At 48.9% G+C, this 14,423-nt stretch overlaps 2 protein-coding genes across 3 annotated transcripts; both read left to right on the forward strand.

Moving 5' to 3' along the window:
- Window positions 1-6,610: 6,610 nt before the first annotated feature.
- LOC136494712 (uncharacterized) lies at window positions 6,611-8,900 on the forward strand. 2 transcript variants are annotated; one of them, XM_066490891.1, is made up of 5 exons: window positions 6,611-6,806; window positions 6,914-6,957; window positions 7,089-7,176; window positions 8,120-8,175; window positions 8,339-8,900. In XM_066490891.1, the coding sequence occupies exons 1-5, from the start codon at window positions 6,734-6,736 to the stop codon at window positions 8,543-8,545; spliced, it is 468 nt and encodes a 155-aa protein (XP_066346988.1). In that variant the 5' UTR covers window positions 6,611-6,733; the 3' UTR covers window positions 8,546-8,900. The 2 variants fall into 2 exon arrangements, with proteins under 2 accessions (XP_066346988.1, XP_066346987.1); XM_066490890.1 differs by having other exon boundaries at window positions 7,086-7,176; window positions 8,339-8,892.
- A 2,174-nt stretch (window positions 8,901-11,074) lies between these two features.
- Window positions 11,075-13,841, forward strand: LOC136493956 (uncharacterized). Its single transcript, XM_066490082.1, has 8 exons — window positions 11,075-11,404; window positions 11,499-11,677; window positions 11,759-11,940; window positions 12,071-12,355; window positions 12,494-12,552; window positions 12,662-12,698; window positions 12,887-12,958; window positions 13,066-13,841. The coding sequence occupies exons 1-8, from the start codon at window positions 11,293-11,295 to the stop codon at window positions 13,733-13,735; spliced, it is 1,596 nt and encodes a 531-aa protein (XP_066346179.1). The 5' UTR covers window positions 11,075-11,292; the 3' UTR covers window positions 13,736-13,841.
- Window positions 13,842-14,423: the final 582 nt, after the last annotated feature.

Below are 14,423 nucleotides of genomic sequence, written 5' to 3' on the forward strand. Positions count from 1 at the left end.
ACCGGAGCATGCGTCGTCGAACGGGAGAGCAACGCAGTAATGGCGCCGTGCCGACGGCCTGGGACTTGTCGACGACACGCGAGGCCCCGCGCGGCCCGCGGGTCCGCGACCACGGCGCGTGCGTGCGTGCGCTCACGCAGCGACGGGCGCCTCCGCTCCGATCCGCTGATGGCGCTCGCGGCCGTGCGTTAACGACGTTGTCCCCGGACAGGGCGGCGTGCGCGCGGGGCGACAGCGCCACGGCCGCGCCCAATGGGCGGTGGGCCACGGCCAACGACCCGTCGGTAAGGGCGGTAGTACAGCGAGTCGGCGTCAGCGCGCGGCGCCATGGAAAACGAACGCGCCTGCTGGGTCTCAGGTCTCACTGTTGCGTGCGCCGCCGGGCACGCTCCACGCACGGAAAGGTCGTCGACCGGCCGGCCGGCTCGCCATCTGAGATGTGTGTTCACAAGAGCCCTCGTTGTCATATCAGAATCCGGATCTGCGTGAATTGTGATCTAGGCGTGTCTATCTCGTTGCACGACATGAAAGGATCGATGATAGATGCTGGAGCTCGATCGATCTCCGTGGTAGTTACACGCTTACGGTGACTAATTTGCACGCATGTTGGACCGTCGGATCTCATGACATGCATACACGAATCGGATCCTCCGGCGCATGGCCATATAATAATTCAGGCAGGCAATGGCGTGCGACGCCGTCGACGCCTGGACGGAGCAAGCCGCCAGCCGGGGCGCCGCGGTTGAAAGCGGCGTAGTCTCATGCCGCCGTACGGCTCGCTAGGTAACCGCCATCAAGACCCATACGGCCACTTGCATGCCTGGCCGCGCGCCACGACGACGACGGTGATCGATCTGATCTCCATGACCTCGCACCTATCGATCCATCGGGATCATCAGAGCGTCGATCGCCGTGGTGGCTTCCTAGTTGCGTCACATCGTGTTCGTGACAGCAGCAGCTTGTGGCTCCCTATGCCTGCGACACTGCAGTGGCAGCAGGCAAGGTCCGGCCGGTCACGGATCTATCGATCGATGAACTGCCTCGGTTGATCTGATGGACATTGCGAGTGATGGAAGATGACGACGTGTTTGTACGTGCGTACCGGCGGCCTGCCGGACACAACAGCTGGGCTCCTCGAGTCGACGGGCTAACCGCTGCTAGTGCCTGCAGCCCACGGCGGCCGCTCTGCTAGCTTGTTACTCCCTGTAAAGAATGCAATCACGTGTTGCGTGCCAGCAAAAGTAGTTCACGCCTTACTAAATTTTTAGAAAGTATTATTCATATTTACGGCTCCAAAATAATTTATTATAAAAATATATTTCGTAATTAATCTAATAATATTTATTTAATATCATAAATATTGACACTTTTTTATCTATAATTGATCGAACTTAAGATACAAAACCATGACACTGTGCTAGAATTACATTCTTTTCTGGACGAAGGAAGTAACTCTGTCAAAAAATGAAAAACAAGTCAAACGTTCTTGAGTTTGAACAATTTAAAAAAATATTAATACTTATATATCTAAATAATTTACATTTTTAGAGTCTAAATAATTTACTATGAAATGTATTTAATAATTAATTAATATTAATAATTCTTTGCATAAATTTGGTTAAACTTAAATTGTCCGATTCCTTGAAAAGTGAGAATTGCTTTTTTTTTGGGGACATATGGAGTACATTAATTGTTGGCCTATACCTTGGGGGCAAGTTTTGTTCACGGACGACGGTTCTTGTCGACAAAGCTTTTGGATTTTCAGCGTAATTATGCATTTTATTATGAGGATATACAACATTTCCAATAAATCGAATCCCTACATATTAAAATCCACTGAAATTATTAAATTTTGTAAAGGAACAAGTACATGGTTGCACAGAATATACTCCTTTAACAAATAATAACCACTATAACTCGTTTTTTTTTAAATGCAGTGGTGTTAGGCCTCTTATGGTGTATGAATTTCTTTTGAAATCTTATTTTGTTATTTTGGTGGCAATTGATTTATGTGTTGGAAAAATATGGAATATTAGATGACTCAGTGTGGAACTTCCAAAGGAATGGTTCTATGTTTTTCTTAAGTCAAACTATCTTAAGTTTCACTAAATATATACTCCCTTCGTTCCATTTTATCTGGCGCAAGTTAGAATGACACGGTCTCCTAGATTACACTTGGACCATTTATTTGCTTTATATTATTTATGCTTATAAACTTATAATCATTGGATAGTATAATTCCTTACAAATCTAATCATATAAAATTTGTATTATACTAGTTAAAAATTATTAGCCTAATTATTGGTCAAAGTTTTTAAAGTTTGAGTCTTGCTCCAGATAAAATGGAATGGAGGTAGTATAAAATTAGTATTAGCATCTACCACAAGAAACCGTAAATTATGAAATGTATACTCTCTTCATCTAAAAAAGAATTAATGTAATTCTAGATATGAATGTAGACAAGTATTTGTCTATACCTAGAATTTTGTTTTTTTAAGGAGGGAGTATATCGTCTAATATCGTAAATATTACACTCTTTTCTATAAACTTAGTTAAATTTTGAAGAAAGGTTTGACTTTGTACAAAATTATAATGTCCTATGAGAGTATTTCTTCTTCTTCTTCTTTTTACCAAAAAGGGCGGTTCTTCTTTGACGTTGCTGATTTGGCGTTAGCAGAGTCCAAAGCCAGCGGATAATGCTCAGAGCCAGATACAGGCGACCGCGGGTGCAGGTGCAGTGCACTAGTGCAGCTATCCGTGTCAAACGTCTAATCGACGGCGCGCATAAAAAACCTCGGGCGCGCGCGTCGTGGCCGAGCGACCAGCACCATCGCCGCGCCGGGGGTCGCCTTGAGCCACCAAGTGGCACAGTTGAAAGCGCCCCTCAATCGCTCGTCGGCCATGACTCCATGAGAAGAGAAAAAGGCACCTTCCCTTTTGCGTTGTGCGCCGCGTTGCCCGATCGACCGTCCGTGGACTGGAGAGTGGAGACTGGACGGCGCGGACGTCCTCGGCCCTTTGATCATCATCGTCTCTTCCTCCTCTTTTGACCGACGACCTGCATGGTCTGCTTCTGCATGCATGCGTCTCCAGGTGACCGGTTCGTACGGTGCGGGGAGATGATCGGCGTGGTACGGGATGGAAACACACCGTTGTTACGTTAATGCTAGACGCATAGTACTTTGAAGGAATGTTTAGGCAGGTAGCCAAGTAGCCTAGCACTAGCACTAGCACTAGCACTGTATGCCCCAGTGAGTGCCCCTGGTACGGGTGTCCAAGTTCCAACGTGCCCAAACTCCCACGCCCACCTGGCCAGGCCAGGCCAGAGGCCAAGAAGGCCACACTGTACTAGGACTGCTTCCTCCCAGCTACCTGGGCCTCCACTTCTACTCCACTCTCCTTCCAACATCTGCAACCGAATCCACACCGGCTCTTTTTTTTACACACCAACTTTTACCACACCTCCTCATCATACAAACCTGATCTCGTTTAGTAGTTTTTTCAAACTTACTTTTAGCTAGGGGAATCTTTTTAGTTAAACTAAACTAAACAAGAGTACTCTGCATTCTAGGGCGCGTTTAGATGCAAAATTTTTTGGGTTTAGGCTACTGTAGCACTTTCGTTTGTATTTGGCAATTAGTGTCTAATTATGGACTAATTAGGTTTGAAAGTTTCGTCTCGTGATTTCTCATCCAACTGTGCAATTAGTTTTTTTTCGTCTACATTTAGTACTCCATGCATGTGCCGCAAGATTCGATGTGATGGATACTGCGCAAAAAATTTTGGAAACTAAACTAAGCCCATAATACAAACTAACACTCCAACTGACATGCGCCGCTGGGAGAAGGGGACAGGGTTCTTGTTCATTACAAAAGCATGCAGGTGCTAGTACAAACAGGGAAGCTATAGCCACAGTACGGGCCGGTACAGTTCAACCCTCCATTATATACGGGTAGCCGGCGAGTAGGAGCATATGCTAAGGGCCGGAGAATTATATTTGACCTTCTCAAAAGAATAGTATTTGAGTCCTTTCCGGTCAAGAGGATCTTGTGTGTATCTAATGCCATGCATTATTCTGTCTTGTTTACTGGGCTGATAAGTCCGTTGACTGATTTGTTATGAGAGAAAAATATTATTTATTAGTTGAAAGTACGGTTTATAAGCCCGAAGCGCGAGTGCGTGCATGCTGCTGATGAGGTACGGTAGGGCTTAACTAGTTTTTAATGGGTTTAGTGTAGGTCATGTCAGTAAGCAGCGAGTAATAATAATATAATGCTGCATGTCCATGCCCAAGAGACAGGGCGATGTGCCGGTCCGAAGGAGAGCCGCGAGATCAGGTGGTACATGGCATGTTGGCTGGATGAGCGGCATTGACTCGGTTGGGACTCGGGAGCTTTGCCTTGGGAACGAAATTTGTTCAAACTGGCCAGTTTGTTTCGGCTCCCGCGACTCCGGCTTCCACCGACACTGGTACGGTTCATGGAGCCGTTTCTCTCTCTCATACACTGTTCACTGAAGCCATTTTTCTTTCTTCTACTTTTTATCTCACTATTCATGGAGCACTGTTTATGGAGCCGGCGGAGCTGGTTTCTCCGGCTCCCGTGGCTCCGGCTACCGTGCATGAACAGTGACAGATCAGAGCATACAGGAGCGCTGCCAAAGAGGATCTAACGTACACGCGCAAGTAAGATATACCACCACAACAATGTCTGTCGTTATTGTAGTTCCTACATACTGCATCACCATAAAAAAATCATCCTTTACAAGGGTGGTACTCGATCCATCCGTTCGTTTTTAGTGACAAATTTTTTTGACTTTAAACAATCACGTTCCGACCAATTTAGTCCAGTGACATAGTGTAAACTACGGTTGTACTCGTATTTAAATGCAATTTTCTTGCTATAATTTGATTTTTATAGAGTAACTATATCAATAAAATATTACTATAGAAAGAATTTACGGGCAAAGATCGATTTTGAACCGTCAAACTGTCTACCGAAAACAAGGGTGCACAAGTTAAAGTGTTTTAATTTAACTAACTATATATAAAAAAAAGTTATTAACATTTATGGCCCTGTTCGTTTTTTTTATAATCCGTACTTTTCAGCTTGTTTTTTCAGCCGGAACAATGTTTTTCTCTCACAGCAAATTAGTCGAAACAGTGTTTCGGCTTGTTTTTTCAGCGAAGCGAACGAGGCTATGATATCAAATAAGTATTGTTATATTTGTCATAAGATATATTTTCATAGTATACTTATTGGACGTCATAAACATTAATATTTTTACCTATATATTTGGTTAAATTTTAGGCACTTTAACCAAGAATAAATCTAGAATTGTATTTCTTTTACAGAGGTAGCACTACTAGGAAGTAAAGTAAACTAGGTGGATGGTTTATGTAACTCATCCGATTTAAGAAACAAAAGTAGTTGTGCTAAGTAATATGCATGGTTGGCGAAAGGCCTCTCGCTGAGATGGTTAGAGCGTTGTCTTGGTTCGATTCTCCGTGGGAGCGAATTTCAAGTTGACGGTAAAAAAATCATTCGTCTGTCCCATGCCCAAAGCACAGGTCAAAAGGCCCGGTCTTGTTCTCATAGGGCAAAGGTGCCCCTGTATTAGGGTGAGACTGAGGTTCGAAGGTTTTTCTCGACCTGTGTGAGAAGGTCTTCTGTATCGTAACAATGGCCGGGGTGAGGTCCAGTCATTTTTTTTTTAATTTGCATGGTTGGAGCAGGTTAACTAGTTCCCCCAAAACTTGGCTTTACTTTTGGCTGAGAACTGAACTGTACTTAGTTTCGTTCAATTATTTCATGGCAGTATTGTTCTAGCACCTCTGATGATTGTCAATATGTAGGAACAGAAATAATGGTTTGCAAATTTCACTAGCTAGCTGCAATCTCTGGCTATATATCAGAGTTAACTAAAAAATTGTTCCATCTGAGCTTACATCAGAGAACGTAGTCATGTAGAGTTGAAGTCAATAGTACCTTCCTCAAGACTGCCGTTGGTTTTATTCCTATAATAAAGAGAGTATCCATCCAAAAGTCAAAAACTTGCAGTCCACCTACTACTTCTGAATCAGTTACGGTAACATATCTGAATCCAACCATACTTGCAAGCATCGGGGACCATCCCACCTCGCCTTCTGCTAAGAAATCAGAAAACCCAGGGGAGTTTGGATTTCTGAGCAGTGGTCACAGGCATGTCAAAAACCTGCAAAGACTCAGCTCTTGCAGGCGAGTTTGTAACAGTAATCAGGGGCAGCATACCTACTGCGTGCTCCATTGTAGGTGTAGTTTTATAACTGCGTCACGACAAGCAAAGTGAGATATATTATAAATTAAACTAGCACCAAGTTCTAATTTGGAGGGAACATCCTTCCTTAAAAAGTGATAGCCCAACCAAAACTCAAGATACAGCCACGGTACATCGCTGGATTAAAGAATTACCTTCGATCCAGCCTTCCTAATTGTTTTTTAAGCTGCCCTTAGTTGGGGAGAGTTTGACACGTCAGTGCTCCATCACTGCAGTGGGCAAGGCCGGGGGAGACCAGTGCCGGTGTATATATATACAGGGGCGCCTGAGGTCACTTGGCCTCAGCCTTGCCGCTTGCTCCCATTCCATCCTACTGCTCGATCTAGCTACTTCACATTCAGCAGCAGGACAAACCACCGCATCTGGTTCTTCGATCGATTTGTTTGGATCAGCACAGCACAGCACAGCACAGGAGGAGATGAAGATGAGGACTCCTGCTATCGCCTTTGCTGCTCTTCTGATGCTGCTGCTTCTGGCTACAAGAGCACATGGTATGCTTGCTTCTTGCATGGCCATCTCCTCCATTAGTGCTCCTTGTGAGGTGTATCCGTCCTGGACTGATATGACCATGCATATTCCTCTCTATTTCTCTAAGCAGGAATCAGGCTGGACAGGCAGTTGCATGAAGCAATCGACAGCAAGGTCAGTTCAGTATACATATACCATACACGAGCTACTGTGATCGAAGCACTTCTTCCGATCCTACCGTATGAAATTATACCAGATTTGCAGTTTTGCTTATTTTGCTGTCTTCTCTCCGTGACAACCAGAAGATGGCCGATCCCAAGACCGGCGATGCCGAAGCATCCGTTGCTGGCGACTCGGTGAAGAAGCACTGCACTCCCGATGCGCGTTGCTCAGGTACAACGAAGCAGATGACCCCTAGTCCTGTTGTTGCCAGGGATAGCGAAGTGATGATCAGTGCGCATGCGGCGCCGTGGTTCCATGAGGATTACTATGGGCCAAGTGGCCATAAGCCTAATCACCACTGATCGAGCTGTTCGAGCAAACCATTTCTACCTCGATCGATCTATCCTTTTTCTTAGCCTAGCTACCCGTAGTCGTTCTTCTTTCTCTCCATTCTTCTTCAGCATCTTGGCCTGGAGAATGTAAAGGGGGAAGCTAGCTAGCTAGCTGTAGCATTGTTCTGTTCCGCACCAGGTTAATATCTCTGTTATGCTATGTATGAGCACTTGTAATCTAGTTGATTTAAGCACATTTTAGCTCTGCACACAGCTTTGGTCTTTCCTACTCGAACTTTTCTCTCTGTGGATGCTTGCATTTATTCACGTGCGAGACCAACCCACGGTTCCACTCTCTGGACAGCACGTAACGGTACTAGCAAGAACAAGAAATAGGAAATTCAGCATGTCAGTCGGCGGCTACGGCTATGGCTAGGCATTAGTACAGTAACATTTTACACACAACCCTTTGGTCCCGTGCAGCAGTCAATTGCATCAAGTTGGGGCATAGAATACGCTAGGCAAGCTTTTGGCATCTTTTTTGCCTTCCGCACCAGCTCGACAACTTTTTAACGTAAGGCCTTATTTAGATTGGTGTTACGAATCAGTATTTGACACTGTAGCGCTTTCGTTTGTATTTAACAATTATTGTCCAATTATGGCCTAACTAGGCTCAAAAGATTCGTCTCGTAATTTACAATCAAACTGTGTAATTAGTTATTTTTTTATCTACATTTAATACTCCATGCATGTGTCAAAAATTTGATGTGATGGAGAGAGAGTGAAAAAACTTGCAATCTAAACAAGGCCTAGTGGTTTATTTGTAACCTTTGATGTTGCAGGAATGGTGAAAAAGGCACTGGCGCACGCTGAAGCAGCAGCGGAAGCGAAGCAGCAGGTCAGTGTGCGTTTTCAGGCTAGCTAACTTTCAGCCACCATCTGAACATTCTCACAGTGTCATGCCATGCATGCACACATGCATGTTCTGCTTCTCATGCATGGCACTCCCACTCATGTTTTATACCTACTTCTTGGCTCTCGATCTACTTATGTACGTACAGAGCAATTCGACGGGAAATGATCACCACACGGCGGAGGACATCAAGACCGCCACGCAGCAAGGGCGCCGTCACGAAGCGGCGGAGGCGACGTCGTCCGCGGCTTCTTCTTCCCCGGCCCCGCCTGGCGTGGCGGCGCGGCCGGACATCATGGACATCGCCGGCATGGACTACTCGCCCGCCACACGAAAGCCTCCCATCCACAACTGAACGCCGGCCGGGCTTGGTGGGCTACGAAATCAAAGATCAGCAGCAGCACGTGAGTGGTGCACGCAGCACAAGTGCTAGCTACACAGGCCTATGTAGCTAGTGGTGCTTGAGACTGGCCTATTAGCTTTGTTTGTTTGTTCATTAGATTAGCTGCTAGCCGTAGTAGCTAGCGAGTGCTCGATCGACCCGGTCCGCCGGTCAGTCCTGCTGATCCTGAATAGAATAGCGCGCGTACAGTCTAGTGTGACCCATCGATACTGGACAGCATCGCAGGAAATGCTGCACCTTTTGTGACGACGATACTAGTACAAAAGCTTGCTTGGCGTTTTTCATCTCGAGTCCCCCGCGGACCGACGACGTACCGTACTCATCATGACCCATCGACTTGTACTTTGTCAGTACCAAAGCTTCCAATCAGACCAGGGGACGGGTTGGTGCGGCGGCCGGCCGGCGATCGACAGGGAACGATCTGCCACATGCGGCTGTGCGCGCTCGATTAATTAGGCGGCCGGGTGGTGGGTTAAGCCGTAGCGGCGTGCAGTGCCGGCGCGCGGAGCCCCCGTCCCCATACGTGCGTGCGTTGCTGGGTTAACAGTGGGGGCCGGCACGGCGCGTTCTTGTCGGGCGCCAGCCGAGCCGTGTCCGCGGCGAGGCCAACCGGCTGGGGGGCACCGGCAGGGACGTACGCGCGCACCCACTCCTTCGACGGCGACGCGGTCCGCGAGCGGGGCGGCAGCCCGGGCGGGACAGCCGCGCGGTGCCGTGCCGTGCCCACGGCCCACGGGGAACTCGCCGGTCGCCGCTCGTTGCTCGTGCGTACTTTGACGGGCACGCACGTACGTGCTCCGGACGCCACCACATTACGTGACGGCACGGCGCTGCGTGCTAACCTGTCTCTGTCCGTCGACCGCATTGCTCGCGTACGCTACGCCACCGCGCAATAAGGCCGGCCCCGTAGAAAAACACTGCATGCGCCACGCCACGGCACACATGCGGGCACAGAGCATGATGATGATATTGGTGGACAGGCAATGGGATGCTGCGTGACGTACTGTTACCACTGTAACGACGACCAGAGGACGTACCGCTACAGCTTTCGACGATCGGGTCTTCAGTCGATCTTGACTCCGATCCTCTGTACGCATGCATATGCATGATGCGTGCTTTGGGACGTGTATCTACAGTAGTCACCAGACCAGGGGCAGTCATGCAGAATAGTGGAAGCACCGGCCGGCCGGACGGACGGAACACGGAACGCGCGTATAAATTCAGCTCTGACGGGGGAGCCTTTGTTTAGTGCTTTACTGTAGTCTGTGCTCGCGTTTTTGTATGGCTGTACGCTGACAACCACCTGACGATGTTGATGATTGCCCTGCCCAGCCCAGCTGCCCTGACTGCGCCGTTCTGATGGATCGCAAGTCGCAGCGGCGGGCCGGGCATCGCGGAACAAGAAGGATGGATAGGTTTTCTTCAGCGCGCGCCCATCCTGCAGATCGAATGCATATCCTATCTTGCTCGATCAGAGATCAGAGAAGACTTGACAACCTCCTGTTGTTTTGTTTTTTTAACGTGTATAAAATACTCGGGACAAACTGGAAAACCAAACTGTCTCCTTGGATATACTATTACAGTACCATGCTGGATTGCAGCGGAGGATGCACAGAGCGTCTCAGAGCAGGAATGGGTAGAAAAAAGTTCAGAGTTGAGTGAGGCTGTCATATTTTTCAGTACTAAACCTCGTCCCAAAAGAGTACAATTTATACTTGGACCAAATCAATTTTTCTTAAATTTAAATAAATTTAAGTCCTCAAATAGATTCATTATGAAGATGTATTTTATAATTAATCCAATAATACTTACTCTCTCCGTCCCAAATAAGTGCACATCTCACATCTCAAAGACTCAACCGATCTCGAGTTTGATTTTTTTATAGAAAATAGTATTGACATTTATATCGCTAAATAGCTTTACTTTGAGAATATGTGGCGTGATTAATTTAATGAAGTTTATTTGGTATCATAACCTTAGTACATTTTTGTATATATTTATTCAAACTTGAGATTGATTGAGTTTTCACGATGCAAGATGTATACTTATTTTGGGAGGAAGGAAGTATTTGATATTATAATGGTAATATATTTTGTATTGATTTAGTTAAATTTAAAACTTTGACAAAACCAGAGACGGAGACCTATTTTTTTCCATTGGCCAAAGTCAAACCAAAGACAACTGGAGTATGAGTTTTTTTTTTTTGAGTGGAAACTGGAGTATGAGCTTAGAACAAAAGATTGATTCTCTTGACGGCCCGGCCTAGACTTTTTGAGAGGTCTCGGCCCATTGCTGAGAACTTCCTGTGATTCTAGATTGGGCCCAATGGATCGAATGACGGGCCGAGCAAGCCTCGAGAAGCAAATGCAATGCACGCGCAGGCGCAGCTGAATCGATCGCTGCTATTTTTGGAGGCGCCCTCGTGTGGCTGAATCGTCTTTCGTGTTGCTATTTCTGGCATGGCTGTTTTGGAGGCGCGGCAGCAGGTCGGTACCCTCCTCCGTCTCCGTCCGGCCCTCGCCACCACCGCACTCCCATCTCAGATGGGAGTGCGCAAGAGGAGCATTCGGCATTCCGGTCTCGATCGACCTGCCGGACCCCCCTGAGAATTCCCACCCACCCCGAGGGCGTCGTCGGGTCGTCGGGGCCAGCTGATTTCACACGCCAGGGCGGCGAGACGGCCAGCATTTCGTCCTCCGATGGCGCCGGCATCCCCCTCGTCCGCCGGCGTTGCGCGTCTCGTCCTGCTCCTGCTCCTCGCCGGCGCCTCCGTCGCGCACAGCTCGTTCCAGGCTAGGCGTGCTCTGTCAGGTGCGCCACGTGGGCTCTGTGGCTCTGTGCTCATGCCTTCCTCTGGTTCCTCAGTTACAGCTCATATATAACTTTGTGCCTTGAATCCGAGCAGATGGCCAAGGGAGGGGGATAATGGCGCTATGGAGGAGGTCGCTCGCCGACGCCGCCGCTGCCCCTCCAGCGAACAACTCCCTCGTCCTGGCTGCGGCGAGGACTCACCGGAGCGACCCCTTCGCCAACCTCACCGCGTACAGCGGCGGCTGGAACATTAGCGACGAGCACTACTGGGCTGTACGGCACATCACATCACATCCATTCGTCTCATCTTCTTCCTCTCTCGCTCACCACCCCCCGCGCTTCCTCTGCATGCAGTCCGTGGCGTACACCGCGGTGCCCCTCTTCCTCATCGCCGTGCTGTGGTTCGTCGGCTTCGGCGTCGTGCTGCTCGTCATCTCCTGCTGCTGCTGCTTCTGCCGGAGCAAAAGCAACGCCTACTCGCCGGGGTGCTACTTCAGCTCCCTGGTGCTTCTCATCGTCCTCACCATGGCCACAATGTGACTGCTCCTTTCTTCAACCACGCATGTTTCCTTTAAATGTCGCCATGAATGAATGAAAAGAAAGATCGTGCGTGTATGAGCTGACGATCCTACTCGTTTCCCTTCCACAAACTGCCGGTTCCTCCAGCGCCGGGTGTCTGATCTTGCACGGCGGCAGCGATCTGTTCCACGGGAGCACCATCAGGACCGTCAACTACGTCTTCGGGCAGGGCAACCTGACGGTGGACCACCTGAGGAACTTCGCCGGCAGCTTGGCGGCGGCGAAGAACATCACGATCGACCAGATCTTCCTCCCAGCTGATGTCCAGCAGAAGATCGATATCGTCGAGGAGAAGCTCAACTCTTCCGCGAACATCTTCTCCACTCGGATGCAGGAGAACTCCCGGAAGATCAAGAGAGTGCTGAACCACATGTGCGTATCGATGGCGGTTTAACACGATTTGCATTGCAGCCCATTTTATTTTGCTCTGAATTTTCATGGTCTCAACAAAGATCAACAGACTGGGGGCGTTTCTAATAACCACATGTCCTTTCATTTTGCTGGTTTTAGGGAGCACGAATTGATGGCTGTTGCAGCTGTTATGGCTGGCCTTTCAGTACTCGGATTCCGTAAGCATTAACCTCTGACATGATTCTGTTTTCAGCTACAGGAGTCAGGAGCCCTCTGGTTTCATGATCTGAAATTCTGAATTCTGAACTTGTTTTTTGTTTTTGGCAGTGTTCTCCATACTGGGGTTGCGGTTTCTCGTCTCCATGTAAGTAGTTATTACAGTATCGTGTAGTACCATTCATTTTATTTCAGATAAGGAATTGCATTTAAGCACATAGCTGACTAGTTAACATCTAACCATGTTTAGTGAAATCTTCATGACATTCGTCTCCGGCATGCCCGTCATTTCACCATTGTTCATGTCAATTTCTCATCCTTCTCACACCTCTGCAGATGGGTGATCGCTGCATGGATCCTTCTCACCAATACCATCATCAGTTCTGGTCTTTTCCTCCTCTTGCACAAGTAATCTTTGTTCTCTGAAATTCTGGACATGCAAATGCAAATGCAGCAGTGTATTGCAGCATGCTTCGTTCAGGCACTAACAGAACGGACCGTTCCGTGCGTGGCAGCGTGGTGGCGGACACGTGCGTGGCGATGGGCGATTGGGTGGCCCACCCGCAGGCGCACACGGCGCTGGACGACATCCTCCCCTGCGTGGACGTGGCGACGGCGAACGAGTCGCTGTACCGGAGCCAGGAGGTGACGGCGCAGCTGGTGGCGCTGGTGAACAACGTCGTCGTCAACATCTCCAACCGGGACTTCCCGCCGGGTCTCCGCCCGCTCTACTTCAACCAGTCGGGCCCCCTCATGCCCGTGCTCTGCAACCCGTTCAACCCGGACATGAGCCCCCGCCGGTGCGCGCCCGGCGAGGTCGACTTCGACATCGCGGCGCGGGAGTGGAAGCGGTTCGAGTGCCAGACCACGGGGCCGCCGGGGTCGGAGGTGTGCGCCACGCCGGGCCGCGTGACGCCCGCGGCGTACGGACAGATGACGGCGGCGACGAGCGTCAGCAAGGGGCTGTACGAGTTCAGCCCGTTCCTGGTGCAGCTGCAGGACTGCTCCTTCGTGCGGGAGACGTTCTCGTCCATCAGCAACAACAACTGCCCCGGGCTCGAGCAGTACAGCCGGGACGTCTACATCGGCCTCGTCGTCATCTCCGCCGGCGTCATGCTGTCCGTCGTCTTTTGGATGGTGCACACACGGCACCGGCGGCGGCGCGCCATGTGCAAGCACCTGTGACTGAGATCTTGATATGGCGTGCCGGTGCCACGTTTGAGCTTGAGCTGTTCTGTACTGACAACCACGGCTGCTTTGTACATGAAGCCTCGTGCATCCGATTCAGCTATGTACAGTATGGTATTGTGCATCTGAAAGTGAAAACCGCAATGACGAACGTGGTGTGGTTGCTCTCTTGGGTCATTCTGCGACTGGTATCATGGTTGTCTGTGTTTGTTGGTTGTCGATTGTCATAGACGCACCGGGAAGAACAACGGAAGCGTCCCCATACGTCCGATCCGGGCGCTAGCATCCGCACACCGCCCGCACAGAGAGCGAACGAGCATCTAGCACGTCGTACTTAAGAGGGAGCGCACCAGTAGTGGTCCTACGCCGCCCTGATGTCGCCCACACCGCCCCGGACGTCGTCCGCGCCACCGGCTGCTTCCCACGCCGATCCCATGTGCAACACGAGATCTACTTTTGAAACATCCACGTACAACAGTTACAACATATAAAAGAAGACAGATGAAACACTTGAAACAAACGTCTGAAACACTTGCGAAAACGCCTAAAAACCATTGCAAACGTATGTAACATCAAAATAAAACACTTGCAAACATACGTATGAAACACCTGAAAACACTTGAAACATATGCTTGCAACATGTATGTTCGTATATGCAACATCTAGATCTACTTTTGCAACATCT

This window comes from Miscanthus floridulus, chromosome 11, assembly GCF_019320115.1.
Source record: "Miscanthus floridulus cultivar M001 chromosome 11, ASM1932011v1, whole genome shotgun sequence".
NCBI lineage: Eukaryota > Viridiplantae > Streptophyta > Magnoliopsida > Poales > Poaceae > Miscanthus > Miscanthus floridulus.

Bases quoted from the DNA above. Each gene is read 5' to 3' on its own strand.
- LOC136494712 (XM_066490890.1), top strand. From the start codon at position 6,734: ATGAAGATGAGGACTCCTGCTATCGCCTTTGCTGCTCTTCTGATGCTG. The intron at 6,958-7,085 runs GTCAGTTCAGTA...CGTGACAACCAG, and splicing joins ATGAAGCAATCGACAGCAAG to AAGATGGCCGATCCCAAGAC. The intron at 7,177-8,119 runs GTACAACGAAGC...TTGATGTTGCAG, and splicing joins TCCCGATGCGCGTTGCTCAG to GAATGGTGAAAAAGGCACTG.
- LOC136493956 (XM_066490082.1), top strand. From the start codon at position 11,293: ATGGCGCCGGCATCCCCCTCGTCCGCCGGCGTTGCGCGTCTCGTCCTG. The intron at 12,356-12,493 runs GTGCGTATCGAT...TGCTGGTTTTAG, and splicing joins AAGAGAGTGCTGAACCACAT to GGAGCACGAATTGATGGCTG. The intron at 12,699-12,886 runs GTAAGTAGTTAT...ACACCTCTGCAG, and splicing joins TTGCGGTTTCTCGTCTCCAT to ATGGGTGATCGCTGCATGGA.